The 27,046-nt window shown below is 43.2% G+C and overlaps 1 protein-coding gene across 1 annotated transcript in view; it reads right to left on the bottom strand.

Annotated features, from left to right (window-relative positions):
* LRRC74A (leucine rich repeat containing 74A) overlaps positions 1-18,767 on the bottom strand; it is a 38,562-nt gene extending 19,795 nt beyond the window's left edge. The window contains 11 exon segments of the mRNA XM_037898614.2: positions 1,843-1,986; positions 6,560-6,655; positions 7,024-7,218; positions 8,316-8,401; positions 11,409-11,490; positions 12,638-12,687; positions 13,138-13,234; positions 14,197-14,304; positions 16,642-16,817; positions 18,259-18,381; positions 18,568-18,767. Of these exon segments, the coding sequence (XP_037754542.2) occupies positions 1,843-1,986; positions 6,560-6,655; positions 7,024-7,218; positions 8,316-8,401; positions 11,409-11,490; positions 12,638-12,687; positions 13,138-13,234; positions 14,197-14,304; positions 16,642-16,817; positions 18,259-18,370 (1,146 nt within the window). The 5' untranslated portion in view covers positions 18,371-18,381; positions 18,568-18,767.
* Between the last annotated feature and the right edge of the window lie 8,279 nt (positions 18,768-27,046).

Below are 27,046 nucleotides of genomic sequence, written 5' to 3'. Positions count from 1 at the left end.
CTCAAGTCCCCACCACACAAGTCATTGTTTGATCAAATGATAAATATTTAGTTCTTTGGATCTATCCTCCTAAGTCAGTCCCTTCCTCCAGGTGCCTGATCATTTTTATTGCCCTTCTCTGAACTCCCTCCAGTCTGACAATGTCTTACTGGCCCCAAGGAGTCCAGACCTGAATGCAATATTCTAGGAGAAATGAGCTAGAGTGCCACTGAGAAGTGAAGTCAGGAAAGTAACTGAAATACTTCTCTGATGGATTGTATTTACTGAGGGACAACCTATCCTATATCCTCAATTACTGAGGGACAATCTACACTCATTATTATATTTGCTTTCCACAAGCTACTTTTAGTATAACTTTTTATGAGTGATGTACTTGAATATTGGATGCTAATATTTAAACTGTATTGTTAAATTTATCAGCCTTAATTTGGGATATTGCAGATTATGTATCATCTGTATTTTATTGTTTTTTAAACCAAACTTTGTACTTTTGGATAATTTAAGCATTATACCCAGATGTATATAATTTTAACTTTATTAAAGTTAAATTAGCTTTAATAATTAGCTTTAATAATTTTTTTTATTCCTGATGCCATGTAGAGAGGGAATAGCATTTTCTTGCTGTAAATTGTGGTGCTTCTGCACATGCAACCCAAAACAGCTTTGTCTATTTTTGATACCATATTCTGTTGCAAACACGTCTTCTTTGCTGTTCACTCTCATCCCAGGTCTGTGTTGGCTACCAAGATCTGTACACACAGTGAACAATTCTCTGTGGCTCTCACCACTTCTCCCACCTTCAGTGCAACCAGCTGTTCCAAGTGCACCCAGGCTGTACACTAGGTCTCCTAGCAACTTGTATAGATCCCAACACACTTATTCAAAGCCACATATAGTGTTGCAAAGGTTAACTGGATAATATTCTGCTTAGACACTAAGGAATGCAGCCAGGTTAGTAGTAGCAGCCTGGTCATGAAAAAAGTTTTATCCAGATCACCAGGTCTCATTTTATAACTCTCCTGTCCCAGCAAGGGGGACATCGCCACCTGCTGTCATTTGTAGAAATTACAGGCCTTTGAAAATAGCCAGTTATATAAAGTTTCTGGCAATCTTTGTTAATAAATCATATAATATCTTGTGTAGCTTAATCTTGAAGGCTCCAAAAGTGTGACAACTAGGGGTCCTATTAAGTTCAACGGGGGTAGTGGGGGTTTGTGATGATCTGAACTGAGCTTCACCAGCATGTTTCAGACAGCTCATCTGACAGTTAGACAAAGAAGCAGTACTGTCAAGGGATTATAGAATAGGACTGGGAATCAGAAGAGCTGGGTTATATTCTCAACCCTGCCACTGAATTGCTGTGTGAAATTAGGCAAGCCATTTAACTTCCTTGTGCCTCAGTTTCCTCACCTGTAAAACAGAGATAATACTGACCCATTTTTGTAAAGTGCTTTGAAAGCCTTGGATTAAAGCTGTCATCCAATGTCACAGAATTAGTATTACTAATGATTTTTAGTCACTACTGACCTGAATGAGATTCAAACCATCAGACTAGAGGTTAAAAAGAAGTTTGTAGCCTATTCAGACTCCTGTGAGCCATCCAATCCCCAGCCATGTGTTTCCGCTAAAAACCAGAAAGATTTGTTAAGTAATTCTACATGGAATTTAATGTGTGGCTATGGAATGCTCCATTTCACAATACACGAGGAGACTGCATGGCCTCTTCTGGAGGGTCCTGACTGGATGAATTTTCTGCTGAGAAGAAAGCTCACCCCTCTCTGCAGTAGCCCGGAGTTTGTGCACTGGTGTGGAGAGACTATGGGACCAATCTGGACTGCTCACCTGAATCAGCTTCATGGGGTCTGGACGCTGTTCAGGCTTCTTGGAGATGAAGCCTTGAACCCCACCATAGATGACATCTAATCCAGGGTGCACCTGACACACCACATCCAGCAGCTTGAGGAAGCTTCCATTCACAAGCACATTCTAATGTAGGGGAAAGAGGACACTACACTCAGCACAGGCATCCCAGCCATATTGTCCAGCCTGCCTTGGTGTTTAATGAAAGTAAGAAACCTCCTGTATTAATGAACCCCATCTTATGTCAATATTAACTATTCTCCCTTGGGAAAATAGTTGGATTCTCTCTTGGGAAAAGGACTTGCTTTATTTGCCACCAGTTCTATCCAAGTCTTAGTTGGATGTCCCTGAAATGGACACAGGCTGTGCCATTGTGTTATCTTTTTATGTTGTTGTTGCTCTTAAACTATGATCTGTGACCATATGCCTCATACCTTCTCTCCTTTAGTGGATCCCACTGGGGGCCCAAGACTCTCCAGTGCTTCAGCCTCTGAGCATATATTCCCTTTCTTTATCTTCACCACCCATCACCACTGCTGATACACAAAATTTACTTCTGTTTGACACAAGACAAATGCCTATCAAGCTGAAACACATCTGCCACCTTGCTCGAATAGTCGGTCATCAGAGTGGTCCCCTCCCCACTTGGTCAACATATGACCTGTTCATTATTGCTTGGCTTTCTGCAGAAAAAAGAATATTAAAACTGTGATCTAAAGTCAAAGGGGTTAGTTTCCCCAATAATGCCTCTTTACAGTCCACCCTACAGGGACAGGGGAATCTGGGAGGGGTTCTGGGAGCTGTGGGGAGCCGTAGCAGACCCTCCACCTGCCCTGGGCGGGAGGCCCAAGCAGCCCCCCACCCAGAGTCCCAGCCCGCCACGCAGGGCAGGTGGAGAGACCCAGGCTCCCCACAGCTGCCAGTGTGGCTCTCCCCAACCTGGCTCTAGCAGGGAGGGGGCAGCTCAGAGTTGCAGCCCTGCCATGGTAATAGCCAGGCGGGCAGCTGTGGGGAGCCGTGGTGGACCCTCCACCTGCCCTGGGCATGGATCCCAAGCAGCCCCCGCCCAGTGTCCCTGCCCCCCAAGCACCCGCCCAGGGCAGGTGGATCCGTGCCACGGTTCCTCACAGGTGCCCGCCCGGCTCTTACTGTCAGAGCCCTGTGTGGATACAAAATTTGTATCCTCATCTGCACTGCTATCCGCAGAAATGGTCCATGGATATAAAGCGGATAGCCACGGTTTTGCAAGGCTATGTGGTGCTGGTGAAAGGTTACATATCGGCAGTATCTGGAGACGAAGAGTTTGGTTTTCAGAGATGCTGAGCACTTGCAGTGCCCACTGATTTTGATGGAGTAGTGGGGGCTCAGCATTTCTGAAAATCAGACTTACCTCAACTATCCCAGAGCAGGCATAGCAAGAACAGCACTAATACAATATTCTATCTTAAGATTTTATAGCTACCTGTAGGGGGTAAACCTCAATATTGATGCAAAACTGGTTATTAGTGAAATCATTATAATTGATTTTTATTATGTTAGGTTATTACAAACTTGTCTTTGCCTTTACTGAAATTTTTAAGAGACAATTAAAATTATGTTCATACACATGATGCTTGGATAATATGATTGCTCAAATGCTTGTTAGTTGCTTATTAAATTATATAAAACATCAAGCTAGGTAAGGAGATTCCTGGAGGCCTCTGCTTTCTGTCAGTGTGACAGGCTTCCAAAGCTCAAGGAAAATAACACAATGTTTATTACCCCAAGTGAAGTTACCAAGACTCTGAAATTCATCTTGATACCTTCTATTTTGGTTTAGTATTTCATACTATTTTCTTTTATCGTATGTTTTAGTATTAGTTATTGTGATTCATGCTTTTTATAGAATATTTGATATGAGTCTTTACTTGCAAGTTGTAAATGCTGTAAGTGGTAAACTGTGTAAAAGAATGTAAGGAGGATTAATGCTTTGGATGTGCTATCCAGAGATAAACTAAGAAATCAGAAAAATGGGCCTTTTCACCCCTTTCCTCTGCAAAGAAAAGAACCTCTTGGTTTCGACCCCACACAAAGGATTCTAGAAAAAATTCTTATTGAAAATGATTTCTCTTATAGACATTCTAAAGTCTTCTTTCTTCAAGTGATAAGGAGAAAATTTATGATTGGGAAATGTTGTGTAGAAGACTTTTGTTTACATCTCATTCCGTGTTTCCATTTAAAGGTGAAAACCGTTGTTTATTTCTTGAATACTTAAGATGATATAAGATTCTTTTTAGACGTATAGTTGCAAATATTTTTATCAAAATGCAAGCCTAATATAATAACTTTCTGATGCCATTGCTATGTGAATAATGAAATGTTTTGTGTACAAATATATCAGAAATGATTCTGTAACTGGTGACTAACGTAGGAAGCCATTAAAGTATAAAAACAGTGATGTTAATGGGGGGAATTAATTAGTCAAGAAGAAGAGATGATGTCTTCTTTGATGACTATTTGAATTTAAAGATTTTCTCTGAGAAGTTTAAAAGGGCTATTGGAGAACTGAAAGTCCCTTATATAGGAAACAGGGGTGTTTGTACTCATTTACTAGCAGATGAAATTCTGTTTCAATCTCTGATGAGACTGAATGGACTGAATAAAGCAAAGATTAAAACTCTAAACTTTAAATACTCTCTGAGAAGTTCCCACCGCAAGGACATCTGCTGCATGTGCGTTCACAGATTGCATATTCAGCAGCTGAAGATGCTACTAAGACTGTTTTATGAAGATGCTAAGCCAGTGAAAGGGTGACAGCAGCTGATATTTGAGTCCAGCCAAGCCTTGAATGAGGTATACCTTCCTTCTCCAGTGATACTACGGAAGGAGAAGATTATAAATCTCTCCAAACTGAATAAGCAAGTAACAATACTCTGCTCCCATCTCTCAGCTTCAACAGCACACTCATCAAAGTACCTTCCTCTAAGCTCAGCTGTTCATCTCATCTCTGTAAGAAAGCAGCAGCTGTAATAGACAGCTGAGGAAAAAAACCTAAAACTGAACATAAAGAAGAAGTAAGCTTCCAGTTCAGCACTATTTCTGCAACATGACACAACAGTGTCTACAGCAGTGGCTCTCAACCTTTCCAGACTATTGTACTCCTTTCAGGAGTCTGATTTGTCCTGTGTACCTCCAAGTTTCACCTAACTTAAAAACAACTTGCATACAAAATCAGACATAAAATACAAAAGTGTCATAGCACACTATTACTGAAAAATTGCTTACTTTCTCCTTGAGCAGTATAAACAAGTCATTTATGAAATTTCTGTACTGACTTTGCTTGGGCTTTTTATGTAGCCTGTTGTAAAACTAGGCGAATATCTAGATGAGTTGATGTACCCCCAGGAAGACCTCTGCTACTCCGAGAGGTACACGTACCCCTGGTTGAGAACCACTGGTCTACAGCAGCATTGGTGAGATGAAGTTTATCAAAGCACTGCCAAGTGATTAGATTCAAATTTTTCTTTTAATGGTTTTAATGAGATATTGAAAAACTATTGTAATTTAAGGTATTAACTGCTTCTTCTGTTAAACAGACTATGCATTCCTGGAGAGGAGACATCAGCTAACCCTTGTAAATAAAGAGAAAATGTGTGATTTAATTTGGATTTAAGATACTTAATATTCATTAATTACTTGTCTCAAGACCTCTCATTGAATGGCTTCTTTTAAGTGACTGAATTTAAATGTCTTTGGTTTCATAGAATTTAGTTAAGATTACTCACCTTTGTCCATTTATAATGTGTTTATGTTATCCATGATAAACCAAATAGGAGTCGTCTATCCTTGAATGAAATTCTTTTGTCCATCTATAAACAGTTTTAGTTACCTGTGATATACTTAGACAGGACTCATTACTGATTTGGGGAATAATATTGTTTGGTCTTATCTTACCTAAAGAAGAGTAGCTCCATTAGAAGAGGACCCACCCTTGAAGTAAAAAAGCTCTTCACAGAGAGGCATGCAGAAGAGATTGTAACTGAAGTAATGATTGTTATTGCTTGTTTGTGTTCTGTTTTATTTTTATTTTTTTTCTTTATTTAATAATAAAATACTCATAGTGCTTATTTTGCTTCTCTTTAATTGTGGTATCTCCTAAGATCTGGCAAAGAAGCATGTATGACCCTAAAATAGTGAGCGTCACATTGGGCATGAAGAGAGGCAATGATTAAGATTTGTCCTATCATTTCTTGGTATGGCTATAATATGTTACTAATTTTTGGAATAAAAAAGTTACTCAGGAACTTGAAACCCCCGTTTCTACACAGCAATCACCATAGTACCTGGGCACATATTCTACTATACTGCCCTGGAAGGTCATATTGTAGCATGAGAAAGGAGTTTAGCCTCGATGGCAAACTCATGCTTTGTCCTCTTTTCTGAGATTCTAGTCAAGATGGCCAATTACTGCTAACTGTGATGGTGATATGGATAACTATCTACCAGGAACTAGACTGAGACATCACAACTTCCACTCATGCCATTGAAGAGCTGTTAAATAGTAACTTTTTGTCATTAGTGGCTGGAGCTGAACTGATACAGGTAACCCAGAAGACAGACCTCAAAGGGTTCTGAAAGGGTTTAGCACTAGAATTCAGGTGGGTCCAAAAAGTTCTAATGTATATATTTTGGGATTCTACCAACCCTAACTCCATCTTACTGAGATGTTGATCTCTTCCATCTTGGATTTTGGATTCTTCCTGATGGATGTGACAAGCGCAACGGCACCCTCTACAGTTAGGGGATTATGAGACAGCTGTGGTGGAAGACAAATGGAAACAGATTAGGAGGAGAATTTCACTTCCTGGCAATGGGTGTGGGTGTCTCTCTTTCCCTGTCAGTCTAGACTTTAGGAGGGTCATGGCCCAGCTGTGCCCTTTCAACAAGTTTATCTTCATTATCTGTCCATCTTGTCACGTTCCCATTAAACTCTGCAAAGCCAACTACAGGAATACATTCTGGTCACCTCCTTCTTCTCCTCCTTTGCCTGCCTCTGGCTTAGCATAAAACGATTTACTCTCCGTTTCAGTTTAGGCAGCTCATATCAGAGTTTTCCTCACCCCCCTGGCTAAGGGTTTTCCACTCCCTTCCCTTACTCCTTGCCCAAAAAGCCTTTGTCTTTACCTTCAGGATTTTGAGATTTCCATTGTCCTCTAACCCCCTGGCCAGCTTCCCAGCCCCTTCATTGTTGATATGGTTGCTACTGATGTCCAGCTGGACCAGAACGTTGTTGAGTTTGAGAGCTTCTCCAAGGGCCAGAGCCCCCTCATTCCCAAAGCCATTCCATGAGAGGTCAAGTATCTTCAGTGTTCCATTGACCTCCAGAGAGAGAAGAGAGGTGATCACCACTGGCATCACAGCCATTGCAAATCCAGCTGATGCATCAATCTATTCCTCTTGTGAAGCCCCCTTTCATGACTGAGGCAGTGAACCAACTGGGGACTTAAGAGCTCTGCCTGCTTCTTCACTGTTGTATTTGCCAGATAGGATTCCACCCATGTCAGCGGCCTCACAGCAGGACCTAGCAAATGCCAGCTGGGGCTCCAGCAGTGTGAGTTTCCTCACAGATGTGACCTGCCAATGCCAGCTCTGAGCACAGTGATGCAAAATTCTTACTAGCAGTGCTGAGTGGGACGGAACCTGTGTGAGCTAACCAGGGCCAGCCCACAGCCCACTGGTGTGAACTTCCTCCCAGCACTGACTGTCAGTGCCCTCTAGGACTACTTTGTGTGAGCTACCAAATCCAGCCCAGACTTCAGTGATGTGAGCTTCCTCTCAGTACTGCCCTATTATTACCAGTGCCACAGAGACTCCCCACTAAGGGATTTCTCTCAGGGGTGCCCTTTACGCTAGAGTGCACAGTCCTTTACATGCTACTCTGAAAATAGGTGATTATGAAAAGGCCAAGCAGCACCCATGAAGCCGTACATTGGAGAGGGAGGTGCTGTGCCCGAACAGTCTTTCATGAATCATGTTAGCCATTACATCATCATCAGACAGACTTTGGCTCAGAGATGGGTGATGTTTGAGAGTGTGGGTAGGGAGGGGAATCTGTGCCTCTGCCCAAATTGGGATCTCTGAAGCAGATGAATCTAAAGTAAACTAAAGCTTGACAGGTGAGAAGCCTAGATGAGTATGTGTCATGGAAGAAGACCCCTTTGTCAGAGGAGGGTATGGATGGGAGTATCTGTTGTTTCTCTGTTGCTTGGTTTTGAGTGTTGCCGAAAGTTGACCCCTCTGTAAAATTAGAGGGGCACAGGTTATTGGCAAACACAAGAAGTTGAATGGCTAGTGACGATATAAAAGAACCATTAGCAGAGCAAGGGCAGACCAGTGCTTCAGCCAGGACATGCCAACCTTCCAAGCTCAGCTAACAATCAGGGTCAGGCTTATCATTATTCAGGAGGGAGGCTTACTCTGAGACCAGCACCCAATGCCACAGCCCCCTTCATCTGCAAGTGGTTCCAGCTCAGGTTCAGAAACTCCAGTGCTTCATTGTTGGCTGAGGAAGAGGAAAAGAGATGTTAGCTGAAGAAGGAGAATGAACAGAAATGCATTTTAAAAGGCACTAGAGATTCATGTTATCGAAGGAGTGGGGAGACACGAGATAATCCCAGGCACACACCATACAATACATACTACAAATGAACACATATAGATAAATAATATAGCTAGACACACATGGTAAGCATGCTCACAGACTCACACAGTCTCTCTCTCTCAGTCACCCACACACACACGAACTTGCAGTTACTATACACAGAGCTGCATACAGATACATGCACAAATACATGCAAATATATTCATACAAAAGACTCTACATTTCCCCACCTCCCAAGACACTAGACACAGACTGCAGAAACAGGCTACAGATACTATTAGGGATCTTAAAGGAATAATAACACATCCTATATTAGAGAAACAACCTGCTGCTGCTACCCTCCATATTGATTCAACACTTGACACTACTGCTGCCATCCCCACTAATAACACCCCCGTCACTGATACATGATAGTGATACCAGGGATCACTGCCCCTTCCTCCAGTGGGAATCTGATAGTGGCCTGAGCACCAAATACTCCTCTTGTAAGGTGTGTGTGACAGACTGACAATTTCCTGCAATGTCATGAATGAACTTTATTGATTTAAATTAAACCTTACTAAATTAGGTTCAATACCTTTGTGGTCCATTATATTAAATGTGCAGTTGCGTATGTGTTAGTGGGAAATTGTATGTAACTTCTCTAAGGAGACTGACTAATGCCCTCTATGGAAAGGATTAGGAATTTCAAAGGGCTTTTTGGAATAATACATGTAGAGTGGATTTCCTAGGAAGTACCTGGCATTAAGGGGAATGCAAATCACCTATTTGGAATCCACCCTTTTGAGCCCTGTCTGGAGAGGAAAAGCCATTGTCTACTAATTACCTGTTCCCGTAAATTCCAGATCAAAGACCTCTGAACTGTATAAAGGGTGGACTAAATATGTTATGACTGTGCTTGTTATGAGCTGAAGCTGTGATGAATTTGAAACCACAAGAAACCCCTGATGGAGACTGAAGAATTACTCCTGCCAGAGCCCATGTAAGGGTTCGGGTGATCTCTGATAAAATTATTAGCATGCGTGTAGGTTCTTTTATTGTTTTTAATGTTCTGTCTGTAACGCTTTGACCTTAAGAATCAAATAGGTTTGCTCAGACAGAACTGTATGGTAACTTATAGCTCTGGGCAGTCACACCGTTAACCATCTCTGAAGAGAAAGCAAACAAGTGTGCTTGGGCAGCCTGTCTCTACCTGGAAGTACCTCGGTCAAAATGTAGTGGGATACAGGAAAGGCAACAGCTGGGGAGCTGGAGGCCTGGGAGAGGCCTGTTGGACCTCTGAGGGGAAATACAGGTGCAGTTGCCCTGAACGGTGACAGAGTGCAGTGGAATTCTCTGAGTTGGTAGCTGGTCTTGTGAGGCCCAAGGGTGCCCTGTACAAGGGGAGAGCGTGAAATAGCCTATGCTCCAGATGCTTCTTGAGCAGGGCAGGCTTAGCAACATTCTGAGGGCTATCAACCTGATCGGAAAAGCAGAGATGCCCTGAAGAGCAGCTTAAGTTCCAGAGCCCAGATTCCTCCACCAAACCATTGCTAAGAGACCAAGACAAAGGGTTGCTACAGATCCATCAACAACATGAACTGACTTGCAGCAGGTGAAACCTGCCTCTGTTTTAACTCTAGCCAGAGTCTCCATGCTCACCAGAGAATCTGAAGAGCAGAGAATATGTTGGTGATGCTGGGTACGTCTCCACTTTGAGCTGGAGATGTAATTTTCAACTCGAGGAGGCAGAAGAACACAGTTCTCTGGCTTATGCAAAGAGCATATTACACTGGAGGGGTGAGGGAAGGGAGATGGTTAATACCAGTGGATGCTCACTTTCTGTAACAGATGGGTGGGATTCTACTTTCTACATACACAAAAAAGCAAGATGCACTCTGCCTGCAGCTGATTAGCAAGCAAATAGAAATTCAACCCTTTGTGTCAGATGTGCACAGCTGTATGTGTGCCTGTGCCAGTCCAGCTGCAAAGCATGGCACATGGTGGCAATTTTACTCAGGGTAGGATGTGTGTGAATCCATTAGTGCTGTGTGTGAATCCATTAGTGAGAGAGGAGGCCTGCTACAGTGTTGGAAAATGACCTCTGATTGGGGCAAGAGGCTGGCTGCCAACATATTCCTATCTGATTTTATGATGATTCTCCATGGACAGCAGTTTGGATCTCAGCACCCTGGCAGGTTTGCCCAATTTAAAAAAAAAATGTTTTTGCAAAGATCTTTTCATTTTGTGCCTCAGTGGAGCTGGAAGTAAAGAAATTTATTTCCACATGAAAGCTGGGGCCTCTGCTTGCTCTGTGAGGGCCCCTGTTTATCTTTAGACCCCGTTTTCCCACTGGATTAACTGAAGCACAAACACAGTCCCTTGTCACTCATTGCAGGACTGAATTTATCGGTCTTCTAAAGACCTGGGCTGATCTTAACAGTAAATCCATGATGGTGGAAACACTGAATCAGGAAAATGAAAGTGTTATTTGGACCAAAGAAAGGATTTCAGTATAGTTTAAGAGAGCACTGTGTGGTTAAAAAGCATACATTTGCTGCCAAGGGGCCATTGTGATAGGCAGAAATGCTAAGAGAAAGAGAGACTTGTAAAGGTCTTTCCCTGTGATACTATTAGCACCTGAGATTTGGATTTTGGCAGATTGAGAAGTCTCAGCCCCAAGGAAGTTGAGAGAGTCACCCAAAGTGATATGGAATTAAGGGTGAATCAATGGCCCAACCAGGAAGGTTAAAGCCCTGGCTCCCAGTCCTTTACAGTAGCCATCAGGCCCCACAACCTTCTTGCTGTAAAATGTAAGAAAAGTGGTGGATTCACTTCTGCATCAGGGCTGGCCCCCAGAGGTCTCTAAGGGAAAGGGTGCCTGTACTGACCGCCCAGCTGGCTCTGTGGAAGTAATGAGTGGAGTTACCCAACATCTGTCCCAGATGCTCTCCTCCCTTCTCAGAGAACTCATTGTGGCTGAGGTCCAGCTCCTTCACTCGGTAATTGCCCTATGGAGAGAAATGGTACAGAGAGAATCAGATCTTCCATCCAGCTGCAGTCAGCTGCCATCTTAAGACCCCAGAAGAGAATGAAATATAGGCTTTCAGCTATTCTAGTGCACAGCAGTTTGTCAGCACAGAGACAGAAATTATGATTCCCAGAACAAAGCAGGTTTGTCAGTCTTTTAATATGGTATTTTTTCCTCATGAAACAGAGGAGTCAAAAGGACTTTATGTAGCTAGGCCCAGTAACAACAAATGCTGTTCAAACTTCACTCTCACAGCTCTGTTCATGGACCTAGTCCTGTTCTGCAGCACACCCCTGCTATTCCAGTTCGGTCCCCATATTCCACCTCTACCAATGTGCCTCATTCCTGACCTATAGCACTTCATGTTACAAATGCAGATCCTGGACAGAAACGTCCAGCGAAGCCAAATTGTGTTATGGTTTTTGTGATAGAGACTAAATTGAGAAAGGCACTAAACTTCTTTTCACTTGTGACTTTCAAAGTGATTTAAATCAGACCACTTATGTTTCTTGAAAACTTTGCATTCCCAAAATGCCCTTCTGTACTCCTGTTACACACTCCAGAGGGTTCATCTCCTAGCCAGAACCCAACAGCTGTCCTGAGAAAACATTAACCTTGTACACACTTCTCCATGTCCTCTGAGCCTGTCTCCTTTCTAAAGCAAGTGACAAGCACTCCTCAGAATTATGTCAGGAAATCATCTGGGTACTAAAAGGTGGGAATCAAACCAAGTAAGTAAGGACTTTAAAATGGGGAGAGCCCTTAATTAAGGCTACAATTTTGTCATAGCTATTTTTAGTAAAAGTCATGGACAGGTCACGGGCAATAACCAAAAAGTCATGGCCTGTGACCTGTCCATGATTTTTATTAAAAATACCCCATAACTAAATCTTAGGTGCTGGGGAAGGGGGGCGCTCCCGCAGACACTGCTGTTGTGGGGGAGGTTCCAGGGGATGCTGCTGCTCCGGGGGCCGGGGGGGAGAGCGCTCTGGGGTCATGCTGCTGCTGGGGTGGGACGGCCTGGGGCCCTGCTGCTGCTGCTGCTGGGGGTGGGGTGACCCAGGGCTCCGCAACATGGCTGCTGGGGAGGGGGTGGCCCAGGGCTCTGCTGCTGCCAGGTTACTCACCAGTAGTGCCTCGGCGAAGTACTGGGCAGTTTCCTCCCTAAAGTTGTTTCCTGCAGAGGAAAAGCATGTGTTAACAGAGCCCAAAGGTCTCCTTTGTGACATTGCACTGTGTCTGGGAGAATCTTCTGGGCTGGCTGGAATGGCATCCCATAATGGTGAAGAACAAATAGGGTTGAAAGAGGTTACCTCCCCACTTTCTCTTCTTTTGACCTCCTTTCTAGTGTTGTCTTGGGATCCACAGATCACTCAGACATTGCCTGAGGGCCGCACCTAAATTGCTCAGAGGTGGCTGTATTTTAGAGATCCTTATCTTGGTATAAATATAAGTGTAAATCTAGACTTCAGTGCAGTTACTCTGCATTTACACCAGAGTACATATACATGAGAGCAGAATCTGGCCCATAGTCTATAATGTGCTTTCAGGATGAGAAGAGTTATAGAAGTGAAAAATATCATATCAAACTCCTCCCCCGCCCTCTTCCTAGAATGCATGGACCCACCTGAGAGCTGAACAGCCCGGAGACAAGAAATATTATCCAGGAACATCCTGGAGATGGCTTCCGCTCCTTCTGTGCCTATGTGGTTATTGGAGATGTTCTGAAAGGGAAGTATCAAGTATATGAAAAGAAAACCCCCCAGAATGGAGCTGCTTTTAGTGTTGTTTGTGGCTGAATGTGCAAGAAAGCCTAAGAGAATCCAAGACCAGCAGGACAGAGGCACTAGTCAGGCAGGGTCACTCTTAGACAGTAATTAAAACCAGAGGTTTCCTTCTATTCTGATACTTGTATGTGCAACCCCAGCACCTTTGTAATAGGAGCAAAACTCCAGAGCCAACAACTTCACTGAGGTCTTGGTCTTCAATGAACCAGCAGTTACTTTGTCAAAGATCTTTGATGCCGCACAAAGCCCAAGGCCTTACAAAATCCATTCCATATGCCTCCAATTTTGGATACAGGAAACATTACTCAGAGCATATATAAAAAAGTAATTTTGTATTCCTCTCTTAACCTGTTCAGAAGGGCTTCCACACACCCTGTTGGAGCATGAAAATCTCCGATACAGAACATTTTCTCCATTGGCTAACCATACTGTAGAAGGATTTGTTTATGAGAAAGAAGGTAGTCATTTTGTGTGTTCCTGCAAATTAACTAAATAATTCCATAGCTCTGGGGAGCCCATCATGCTCTCACTATTTTGTTTTTCTGCGGCTTGTACTTTTTAAACTAGAAGGGCACAAAAATTATGACATTCAGAATGTGAATTTTTTTGTGAGGAGGTAATTAGAACTTGGAAACTAATTAACTGATTTTCTTGAAACTCAGAAAATTCAAAATTTCCTCAGATATTTTATGCAGAAAATCTGAGGCAGATACTATTGTTTTATATTAAAAATGCACGGTACGATTTGGTATAGAACAAGGTGGGATTACGAGACCTGAAAGATCAATAGTCTGACCCAGTAAGGAAGGATACTGGATGAGATGACAAATGGTGGGAGCTTGTATGTCTCCTATGTTGCCATGTTCCAGTGTGTTAGAACTAGGAGGAAAATTGGATACCAGCTCTTGAATGTAGCAGTTCTCTCGTAGCATCTGTACCAGACACGTGACTCCTTCAGCCAGGATCCAGTTATCTTCCAGCTCCAGATGAGTGATGGTTGTGTTGGACTAAAACAGCCCAAACAAGACAGAGAGAGACAGAGAATTGCTGGAATGTTAGTGAAATGGGCAATGTCCTCGGTGTAATTTACACAGTCCCCGTATACCTCCCATATAAGGCACTGCAGAAACTGTGCCTAACATAACTGTGGTCAGTGAAAAAGGGCAGAGCTGGGGCTGAGGGTGTTGGGACATGAAAGAGACTTGGTTAAGTGGTGTAGCTGCCAAGTGATTCATGCTCTGCACTGCTGTTATAGGAGAATCAGGTTCAATTCCCAGTCTCAATCTTAGGCTCCCTGGGTCTGCCCAGTGGTTAGCAGAGAGCCAGGGTTGGGGTATCAATCTTGCTGTCTTACTTCCTGGGCTTGTAGGGGGTAGGAGTGCTGGAAAATCAGGCCCTGAGGGGGCCTGTAGGACCCTTCTACAGTCAGCAAAGAGGTTCCTTTTTTTGATTGGAAGCTTAGTGGCTGCAACAGCTTTGATAAATTAAATTGATAAATTAAACAGTAATAAGTCACCAGGGCCAGATGGTATTCACCCAAGAGTTCTGAAGGAACTCCAATATGAAATTGCAGAACTACTAACTGTAATATGTAACCTATCACTTAAATCATGTTCTGTACCAGATGACTGGAGGATAGCTAACTGCACACCAATTTTTAAAAAAGTCTCCAGAGGCAATCCTGGCAATTACAGGCCAATAAGCCTAACTTCAGTACCAGGAAAACTGGTTAAAACTATAATAAAGAACAGAATGATCAGATACATAGATGAACACGAGTTGTTGGGGAAGAGTCAACATGGCTTTTGTAAAGGGAAATCATGTCTCATCAATCTATTAGAATTCTTTGAGGGGGTCAGCAAACATGCAGTCAAGGGTGATCCAGTGGGTATAGTGTACTTAGACTTTCAGAAAACCTTTGACAAGTACCCTCACCAAAGGCTCTTAAGCACAGTAAGATGTCATGGGATCAGAGGGAAGGTCCTCTTGTGGATCAGTAACTGGTTAAACAATACGAAACAAATGGTAGTAATAAATGGTCAGTTTTCAGAATGGAAAGATGTAAGTAGTGATGTCCCCCAGGGGCCTGTATTGGGACAAGTACTGTTCAACATATTTATAAATGATCTGGGAAAAGGGGTAAACTGTGAGGGGGCAAAATTTACAGATGGTACAAAATTACTCAAGATAGTTAAGTCTAAAGCAGAACTACAAAGGGATCTCACAAAACTGGCCGACTGGGTAACAAAATGGCAGATGAAATTCAGTGTTGATAAATACAAAGTAATGCACATTGGAAAACATAATCCCAACTATACATACAAAATGATGGGCTCTAAAAATTAGCTATTACCACTCAAGAAAGAGATTTTGAAGTCATTGTGGATAGTTCTTTGAAAACATCTGCTCAAAATGCAGCAGCAATCAAAAGAGCTAACAGAATGTTAGGAACCATTAGGAAAGGAATAGATAATAAGACTGAAAACATCATAATGCCACTATATAAATCCATGGTAAGCTCACATCTTGAATACTGCATGTAGATCTGGTTGCCCCATCTCAACAAATATATATTAGAATTGGAAAAGGTACAGAGAAGGGCAACAAAAATGATTAGGGGTATGGAACAGCTGCCATATGGGGATTAAAAAGACTGGGACTTTTCAGCTTGGAAAAGAGATGACTAAGAGGGGATATGGTTGAGGCCTATAAAATCATGACGGGTGTGGAGAAAGTGAATAAAGAAATGTTATTTATTCCTTCACATAACACAAGAAATTTCAGGGGTCACCCAATGAAATTAATAGGGAGCTGGTTTAAAACAAACAAAAGAAAGTACTTCTCTACACAACACACAGTCAACCTGTGGAACTCATTGTCAGGGGATGTTGTAAAGACCAAAACTATAATAGGTTCAAAAAAGATTTAGATAAGTTCATGGAGGATAGGTCCATCAAAGGCTATTAGCGAGGATGGTCAGAAATGCAACATCATGCTCTGAGTGTCCCTAGCCTCTGATTGCCAGAAGCTGGGAGTGGATGACAGGGGATGGATCACTTGATGATTGCCTGTTCTGTTCATTCCCTCTTACACACTTGGCATTGGCCTCTGTAGGAAGACAGGATACTGGGCTAAATGGACCATTGGTCTGACCCAGTATGGTGGTTCTTATGTTCTGTGTAGAGGGTTAGAAATGGTGGGGTTTCTCAGGGCTCCTACAAGGATAAAGTAGATTTACCCACCCCTCCCTCCCACACTAAATAATACCCTCCAAAATTTGGAGAGGCCCAGTATGCCTGTTGGCTTTGAGTTGACACTACTTCCATCCTTGATCAGGTACTCACCACCAGTGTGATGGCAATGGCTTTGGCACCCTTGGGTCCTAGACCATGATGGTTCAGGTTCATGTAAGGCTCCTCTATGTTCCGAATGAAGTAGGAGACAGGTACCACTCCCACCAGTTTGCAAGCCTCTAAATATAGCTCTGCACCCTTTATGGTTGCAAAGGACCTCTCGGTATCTACAGAAACAAAGGAGGCTTGTGAGCAGTGTACTCAGTGTCCCATCTCTCTTCCCCCCCATCACTGCAGCTATTTCTTCACCTGCAGAGGGAACTGGTTGATTCCTTGCTGGGGTCCATAGGTTACCTCATGAGGAAGGGCTAGAAGACATGAGCCAAGAACCCCCCCCACTACCGAACAGTCAAGCTAGTAAGAATCTCTGTGCATTTCTCCCTTTTGCTCAGCGCTGGCCTTGCAATTTGATGGAAGGAGAGATTAGGATAATGTGAAACATTCTCTCCCCCTCAACTGTGATGATGGGGGAGACTGGGACAGCTCAAGAGTTGCCAGGCTTGCAGGGAGCCAAGAAGTCACTTGTGCTTTTTGTGTTCATGAGACCCTCACTCCACATGTTTTCAGATTCATGAGTCAAATTCAACCTTTCAGTCAACAGGCCACGCCAGATTCATGGGCTTGGCATTTTGTGGCTGACCTATGTCTAATTTTGCCTTGTTGAGCTAAGCTGAGGGAAATGGAATTCCACAGGATAAGAATAAGATCTCTGCTCTTAAAGACATCTGTTTCTGGGACAACTTATCCTGTACCAACTTCTTCTATGTTTGACTGTTTGGTTTCTCATATCTAAATTCAGAAACCTGGAATGTGACTAAATCATTCCAGGTCTAAACAAGCACTTCTGACATCAGGCAAGTAAGCCTTATTTTATTTATCGTAACTGAAGCCTATGGCAGATAGTGCCAGAGGAAGCTGGTCAACCCGCAGCACATTGGCTTACAAATGGCAGAAAGAAACTCTGTGTTCTCATCATCTTGGCCACTGGAAGTTGCTGACACAGCTGCAGTAGAACAGACCAGGACAGCTGATGGCTGCCTTTCTGTAAAAACCTGTCATTTGGACTTTCTTCATCAAACCCAGTATTTAGAGGTTGTATTGCTACATTTATGCAATGGTTTAACCTCAGCACAAACTCCACTCTAGTTAAAGTACTTTTGCCAGTTATATTTGAGGACTCTCCCAAACATCTCCTTTTACTTCGATTCTTCTGGTTTTTAATTTTCTTTCTTTCTCCTTTCAATTTATAGTACATTAACAAAGTGCCGATCCTAGGCTCCAGATATCTTTGCCATATATAAAAATGTGAGCAGAGTTTGATTAACCAGACATTTACTAGCTAAAGGGCTAAACCCATTAGCTAGAGAATGATACTAAAGATAAGAGGGGCTCTACCAGCATGGTTTGGAGACAGAGGCCTTGGTGAGAAGTCCACCCTTTTCTTACCCAAACTGCTGGAAAACGGGAAGGGTGCTGGGATTCCTACTAGGGCAGTGTCCTTGGTCCCTGCTCAGGGACTCCACTTCTTATATTAATCTCTTGTTAATAGGTGCTGCACTGACTGTGAAGGAAAGGGTTTAGTTGGAAGTGTGGCCAGCAAATGCTCACCTTCAATCTCTAGGTCTGTGTCAGAGCTGTCTGCTCTTGTCTTTTCCTCTGCTGGGCTGTTGGATTGGTCAGCAAGCAACAGGGATTCCACAGACAGGCTGCCCTCAGACATCTCATTCTGGTCTGGAATGAAATTGATCTGCTTCATTCTGTGAATGTAAACTTAATGCATATGCAACACCCCACAAGACACTGCAGAGAGAACCTTTTTCTCCCTTCACTGAATCCCAGGGTCCCCTTAAAAATGTTTCAGGTACTTTCTTCCCCAGCCCCAAATCTATGTGCATCCCTCCACTGCATTATACTTACTTGGAAGCTGTCCCTGGTGTATGGATGTTCTCACTTGAGCAGTTGGAGGTGCCTGGACACCCAATGGCTTGGCATCTTTTGGAGCAAACTCTCCAATAAGCTGGAAGCCCAAGTTTATGGAGGGCTATTTGTTCTCTCACACTAGTCGTTTACTGATTCTGGTGACCTGCATCTTCCCTCTCCCTGATTTCTGAAATTACCAGTCACTGGCAATCAGATCCTCTCACCCCCTATGTCCTAGTCCTTTTGTTAACCCTCAAACCAAAACTATGCCAGTTACTTTAAACTTTTCCTTCCCGGGTAGCTTTCTCTCAGCCTGCGTGCTGCCTTTGCTATTAGTCTGAGAGTACTTAGTTGTGTACTTGGAGTAAGGCGGAGGAGAAATGGTTTGAATGCCACTGTACACTAGGATTGAGCTGTCACTCAGGAGCAAGACTTGTAATCAGATCCCAGTGGATGTGATACAGCCTCTCTCATCCCCAATTCATAATTTATTTTACAATTAGGGAGAAAGAGAGATTGGAAAACTACCCTATGGGGGAAATAAAATGATACAAGAGCCAAGAAGAATAATGTCACCACACCCAATCCTGGCTGATAAGTGGAGGGAAAAGTAATCTTACTATTTATCTTTCTCTTTTTTCACTGTTACCTCTTTGCTGCCTTTTCCTCTGACTTCTTACTTTCCTTTACTGACTGGTTATTGAGCTGTAATTTTGTCCCTTCTCATTCAATATTAAAGCTTGACATGGAATCCACAGTTTAGCTGTCCAGCCAGAGATGTATGTAAGAGGATGACTGCCAGCTGGGGCAGGTGACAGGGCATCTCACTCACTCCACTCAGTTTGCCTCCAGCCCCAACCTCCCGACCTAAGACCCAGGCCCTTTTGCCAGACTTTGCTTGTTCAAATGAGTCATTTGCTGACTTTGTTTTTTAAAAGGAGGAGAAGGGGGCAAAGAAAGAAAAAAATGTCTCTAAACCCTTTATAAACAACTCAAAAGACACACCAAATAGAAGTGACTAGGTGGAGACATACAATAGTTTAACTTGTGTCCTTTCATTGTTATTATTTATTTGTACTGAGGCCCTCTGAGGATCAGATATCCATTGTGTTGGGCATTGTAGTGGGGCAACTGCCCCACTCCTGCAGAGCCAATAGTAAAAGCAGCCCTGGAGAGGGCTGCGCTGGAAACAGCTAACCTGATTAGGGGAAGCAGCCACAGCTGGGGCCACACCCCAATCAGGCCACAGCTGGCCCTTATAAGAGGGCTGTGGGCCAGAAACTGGAGGAGCCTCATTCTAGTTCTGGAGTGAGAAGGGTTAGCTGCCTGGGAGCAAGGTACCTGAGGTGAAACAGTACTGGGGAGCTCCAGCCTGGTAAACCCCCAGCCTGCAGGCCTTGGTAAAACCCCAGAAAGGTACTGGGGCTGTCGAGGGGCAGCCTGGGAATAGGCAGGGGCAGCTGGTCCTAACCGCTTGCCAATGATGAGTGGTCATTACACTGCAGTCTGCCCCAGTGAGTGGGGGTTAGATGATGACTGGCAGTTGCCATTGAGGCAAGGTGAGTTTAGAGGGTTGGGGGTTCCCCAGGGAGGGGAGACCCAGAGTGTGGGTAAAGTGCACAGGGGTCTGGGAGGGACATGGATGCCAGTGGCAGTTGAGACACTAGCCTGCAGAGGGTGCTCTGAAGGCTGGAAAGAGCTAATTCCTGAGACAACCAGCAGGTGGTGCTGTGCTGGTGAGTCATTGCCTTGCTACAGGCATAATAAAGATAAAGCCCCAGCTCTGAGGAATGTATAATCTCTTTTTGTAACACTAATTCTTGCAGCCTTCTACCACCCAATAACATCCATTGTTGTTTTGTGTCCAACATAGCATCCAATCCGGTGCCACCTAAGTAATTCCTGTGAAGTAAGGGCTCCAGATTTGAGCTCCTTGGGGCTTTTGTCTATGAAAAGGCATGCACACCTGCGGTGCTGTAGAAGTTAGTAGTATATCTAAAGTGCTGTTCAAGAAAACCACAGGCAAGTGTTTTTAAAAGTGTAACATTATATTATTATGCACTAAATATATTATCTTTTTTTAAAGAGACAAGGTGGGTGAGGTAATATCTTCTATTGGACCAACTTCTGTTGGTGAAAGAAACAAGCTTTCAAGTATGCAGAGCTCTTCTTCAGATCTGGAGGAACAAGTTGTTTAGCATAAGTATTTTATTTATTAAAGTAAATGTAGTAAAAGATGCCAGGATGGCAGTTCTGGAGGCTCATGTCCTTCATTTATCCAGACTACTGGTGCTGCCAGGGTAGCATTATGGCAAACTTCCCCCTGACACACACAGTGTCCTTATCAGTGTACTTCCACCATAGTGGTGAGAGGGGATTTCAGTCTCTGTGGCTTGGAGTGAGACATGGTAAGTCGTGAATCCAGCCTCCTTGCAGGTGCTTTCTTTTACACATCCTCAGCGCTGCCTATTCTATTCTAGGCCCATCTCTTTTGTTTGTTACCTCTTTAAATTGTGCCACATGGACATTAGACAAGTCAAAAGAATAATTCACACTTAAATGGTAAGCTGTCTGGGGCGGGGTAGTGAGGTGGAGTGGCCTCCCACTGACCCAGAGGGGGTGGGGCCACTTGCAGATCCCTGGTGCATGGAGTGAGGCTGTGCTCACTCCGCCCACCAGAAGTCAGTGGACTGGACAGGAAGTACAAAAGGTGGGTCTGCAAGCTCAGTTGGGCTGCAGCTGCTGAAGGAGCCAGATGTCTCCAGCCTGCTCCCAAACTGGGAGATTGCCATGGACCCCTGCGGCACTGAGGACTGGCCAATGCTGCCCAAGCCACACGCTTACCATGCCAAGGAGGAGTTGCCGGGACAACTACTGGCCTTCTACCTGGACAATGCAGAGATCCCCTTATAGACCCAGGTATGCCCCAATGGGGAGATAGGAAGTCGCCTGGGGGAACTAGACAACCGTCAGGTTGAGAGCTGGCCTGCAACCCAGTCAGTATGTTGCAGGAGGATACCCAGCGGCAGACTCCTCCACCACTGTTAGGGCCCTGGGCTGGGATGTGGTGGAGTTGGGTAGGCCTGCATCACCCCTGCCACCTAACTGCTGTCCTTAGGTGTACACAGCTGCATAGAGCACCTGAAAATTTGGGGCACCCCAAGGTCTTAGTGTCCACCCCCTGCCTCTTCCTATCCCTGTTCTGACCCTTCCTGCAGCCTGGTGAGCCTTCCTCCAGGGATCGAGTAACTTAAAAGTGAAAAGAAAAGGAGGACTTGTGGCACCTTAGAGACTAACCAATTTATTTGAGCATGAGCTTTCGTGAGCTACAGCTCACTTCATTGGATGCATGCTGTGGAAATCGCACAAGACATTTTATACACAGACACCATGAAACAATGCCTCCTCCCACCCCACTCTCCTGCTGGTAATAGCTTATCTAAAGTGATCATCAAGTTGGGCCATTTCCAGCACAAATCCAGGTTTTCTCACCCTCCGCCCTCCCACAAACAAACTCACTCTCTTGCTGGTAATAGCCCATCCAAAGTGACCACTGTCTTCACAATGCATATGATAATCAATGTGGGCCATTTCCTGCAGAAATCCAGGTTCTCTCACCCCCCTTCAAAAACCACACACACAAACTCTCTCCTGCTGGTAATAGCCTATCCAAAGTGACCACTCTCCCTACAACCTGCATGAAAATCAAAGTGGGCCATTTCCAGCACAAATCCAGGTTCTCACTCCCCCACCCCCATACTCACACAAACTCACTCTCCTGCTGGTAATAGCTCATCCGAAGTGACCACTCCCCCTACAATGTGCATGATAATCAAGGTGGGCCATTTCCAGCACAAATCCAGGTTATCATGCACATTGTAGGGGGAGTGGTCACTTCGGATGAGCTATTACCAGCAGGAGAGTGAGTTTGTGTGAGTATGGGGGTGGGGGAGTGAGAACCTGGATTTGTGCTGGAAATGGCCCACATTGATTATCATATGCATTGTGAAGACAGTGGTCACTTTGGATGGGCTATTACCAGCAAGAGAGTGAGTTTGTTTGTGGGAGGGCGGAGGGTGAGAGAACCTGGATTTGTGCTGGAAATGGCCCAACTTGATGATCACTTTAGATAAGCTATTACCAGCAGGAGAGTGGGGTGGGAGGAGGCATTATTTCATGGTGTCTGTGTATAAGATGTCTTGTGTGATTTCCACAGCATGCATCCGATGAAGTGAGCTGTAGCTCATGAAAGCTCATGCTCAAATAAATTGGTTAGTCTCTAAGGTGCCACAAGTCCTCCTTTTCTTTTTGCGAATACAGACTAACACGGCTGTTACTCTTAAAAGTGAAAAAGCTTTTCAGCCTGCCAGACCTATTAGCACAATATTGAAACTGTTAAAGAGGCATTCATGTGGTAATGAAGCCATTTAACAGGCATTTGCCAACGCCCAGGTACATGCTGTCAGTTTCTGAATTTACTGACAAATAGTTGTGCATTACTGTAATATTTACTCAGAACATGTTAGTCTACAGGACCTTAGTTTAAAATTTGCTTTAAAAATATTTCATTTGTGTGTTGGTGAATATTATAAGATTACATCTCTAAAAAAATCCTTGCATAGATTTTTAGAAGCACAATCTGAGTATTCATCTTTAGCCTTAAATGCTTGGATCTTCAGACATAGTTTTTAAATAAATCCTTCAAAAGACCACCCTTATCTAAAATACACTTTAATTTTAATTACTGTAGTACAAAAAACTTGCTTCCAAAGTCTTTCTGTCCATCCCTTTCTCTCTTCACTCCCCTGTTGGAGAGAGCCCTTAAAGGGACAACACCCCTTTCCTTCCAGATAGGGAAACTCATTTGTCCAGCTGTCTTTACCTCTGACTATTTGATGAACTAATTTTAAGAGAACCCTCCAACAAAATCAGTACCTTAGTAAGATATCAAATGCTTTGTTATGCCTAAAATCTTTGGAAACATTTTTTAAAGTTGGTGAAATTTCATAAACATGTCTACTGTTATGGAGATCACACAAAGAAATTAGTGTTCCTTTTTTCTAAAAGCTATGAACACTAAACCTCTGACTGATTTAAAATGTCTGTTTCAGTGAGTTAAATATGTAGTACTCTGGAATGATTACTTTTAAAATATAAAATCAGCTTAGAAATACTGATTAAGAAAACGTAAAACAGGGAAGAGCTGCATCATGTATTCCGTAATATTTAATGCTGTAGTCAGCAAGACAGCTGACTTGCCCTTGCTACAAAGTTTTTGCAAATCTGACGAACTTCAGGGTATCAAAAAACCTGTGACTGACCTTTTTTATTCCCATGTTTAGTGCTCTTAATTAGGTACCTTCTGCATACCCAGTCTTCACTAACTGGCATGAAGTGGAAAACATGCTCCATATTCTTTAGAAAGAATTTGCAGAAGAGTGGTGTGTGGTTTTCTTCTCTTCCCCCGCCCCATGTCATTTGCTTCATTTGGGTTCAGGGATTTGGCTGGAAGGGGGTGAGCAGAGAGGAGGGAGACAGTGGGAAGAGGGTGGGGCCTGGGGTGGAGTATAGGAGGGGCCACAGGCAGAAGAAGTGGGCTGCTGGGGAGCTAGTCTCCCTAAGCAGCAGCTTCACCCACCGCCCATGACAGCAGGTGAGAGCAGGTCAGCTCCCACACACCCAGCTCACGCTGCAGTCTCCTCAGGCAGGGGCCATATTCACAGAGCTGAATGCGTTGGTGCTGCACATTCTGCATGAGGGGGAGGGTACAGGGGTCTCTGCAGGGAACTGTGACTCTCCCTCATCATGAGGCGGGATGGGCGGCTCGGTATCCTTTGCTGCCTCGTCCCTCCCCCCAGGTTGCGAGCCAGGTTGCTGTCAGGCATAGGGGCACCAGTTTAATAATACTGCATAGGGCCCCATAAATCTTAAGGACGACCCTGCATCCGCCTATAGTCCACCGAGTGAGGGCACTAGGCTCTACTCCCACCTGAGCTCCCCTGGACTGAGTTTGGGTGCTCTACCCCGGCCTCAGCCCAGAGGACTTTTTGCCCAGCCCTGACTACGGGCCCCGGGCTCTGGACTGTTCGTTTGTGGCTCGGCCCTGAGTGCAGGCCCAAGCCCCATACTCTGTACTGGCCCAGCCCAATTAAGGGCTCGGCTTACTTACTGTCTCTTTGCTGCTCGCCCCTGAGTACAGGTCCAAGCCACTGACCCTTCACTGCCCTGATTACAGCTTATCGCTCTACCTGGACTACTGCCCAGAGCTACAAGCCGAGAGTGACTCAGCAATTCCCCCACCTGGGCACAACGCCCTGCGACTAGTGAGGCGGAGTGGCCTCCCACTGACCTAGAGAGGGAGGAGCTACTGCTAACCCACTACAGGCAGTGACCATCTTTTTGTTCTGTGTTTGTACAGCACCTAGCACAATGGGGTCCTGGTCCATCACTAGAGCTTCTAGGCACTAGGAGGATACAAATATTTATGTACAGAATTTACAAAAAGATTTACTGGTATCACTACGTGCTAAGAAGGCCTTTGAGAAAGTAGAGTGATCTTTCCTAAAAACATGACTACCAACAATGGGCAATATAAACACTTGGATAAATTACTCTCTCTCTCCACTAGAATAAAAATTAATGAGGTATACGCCAAAGACTTTCATCTATGAAGAACCACCAGACAAGGTTGTCCTCAATTCCTCTTTTTTGTTCACTCTTTGTTGAAATTAGAAATTGGTATTTTAAAACATGAAATGATATGATTTTAGTTACTTTTATTTGTATTATGTGCAATAAAGCAACATACAAAAGTTGTAACAGATGGTAAAAACAAAACTATAGTCTAGTTTTCAATGCTACTTTAAATGTACAGAGCTAGGAGACACAAACTGAACTCTTTCAGTATACTGAGTATTGATATTTTGGAAAAGCAACTGTAGTAGGTGATCACATATAGTGACATTCAGTTATGTAGAATTAAGACTTATCTGCAAATAGTGAAATTAGCAAGCAATGAACATACTTGTTAAGTTATCAAAATGAAAGATTTCATTATTTTTAAGTGAATAGTTGCCTTAAGCTTTGCAGCTTCTTTTGTTAGAAGTACAGGATCTTCCAAAATCGAACATTGCTCTCTTCTAGTATTTTATTCAAACTAATCAGATGGAACATAGAATGGTGTGATATGCAGTACAATCTAGGATTTATGTTCCATAAGAAATTAATGAATTCAGTGATATGAGGCTATGGAATTAGTTATACTAAATCTGAAATATTATACCGGGGGGGAAGAATCTATTATTTAAAAGATACAAGATACATTTGCGGTTTTATGATCCAAACAAATAAAGTATTGAGGAGTCAATATTTCTCTTAATCTCACTTGGCTAATTGAAAATCATTTTACTCATATTACTGAAAAACGATTTGCTGGATTTGGAAAAAACTACATTTGGCTTAGCTTGGCCATAAAGCAGCAGTAAAAATGAATTAGTTACCAAAACTTCATTTGCTATTTCAGGCCCTACCAGTATGGATACCAAAAATAACTGGAGGCAATTCAAACAAATTTATTAACTTTGTGTGGGACAGTAAACTCCAAACTTTAAATGAGAACTCTTAGTAGAAAAGATCTGCAAGGGGGATTGGTAGTACCAAATTTACTAAACTATTATTGGGTAGCTCAATTAAAATCACTATCAGCCTAGTACATTGGATGGAACTCAAACAGGATTTTAAATATAAATGTAGTGTATTGATTTTTGTACCTCAAAAATTAAGACATACACAACAGGGAAACAATACATAACATCACTTTGGATATGGAATCTGACACAGATAAGAAGTAGCCTCTTCCTCTCCCTGTTTACACCCATCAGAAACAATCCAGAATTTTAACCAGAGTTATCAAATCCAATGTATACTGTATGTCAGGAAAAAGTGTATACAACCACGGGCTGGGTATTCTGTAATGATAAACTATGGAAATTAATATGATCAAAAAACTGACAAGGAATATTAATTATAACAGTTTGACTTATTGCAACTAGAGCATTATATCAAAGCCCATGTAAGAAGCTCATATCTCAAGAGGATAGAAACACTAATTACAGGAAAGACCACCTTAGAGGGCCAGATCTCTGTATGGTACAATGAATTGTTACTGATGGACCTGGAAAGCAAGACTACCTTAATGGAAAAAGATGTAAAAACGGATATAACTTTGCAACAATGGGAAAATATCCTGAGAGAGGTCAAAACTTCATCTAATTGTGTAACCCTTAAGGACAATTATTGCAGAATACTTTATCAATGATACCTCACTCCATTTAAGCTAAAGAAAATATAAAAAAAGGAAGTCCTAAATGCTGGAGAGGATTTGGAGGAATAGGGATAGTTCTGTATGTTATGGTAGGAATGCCTGGATAGAATAGTATTTTGAATGCAAAAGCAGAAAATAAAATTTTCACAATAA

The sequence above is a fragment of the Chelonia mydas genome, chromosome 6, assembly GCF_015237465.2.
Source record: "Chelonia mydas isolate rCheMyd1 chromosome 6, rCheMyd1.pri.v2, whole genome shotgun sequence".
Lineage (NCBI taxonomy): Eukaryota > Metazoa > Chordata > Testudines > Cheloniidae > Chelonia > Chelonia mydas.
The sequence above is the reverse complement of the archived record's forward strand: the minus strand, read 5'-3'. Positions and strand labels throughout refer to the sequence as shown.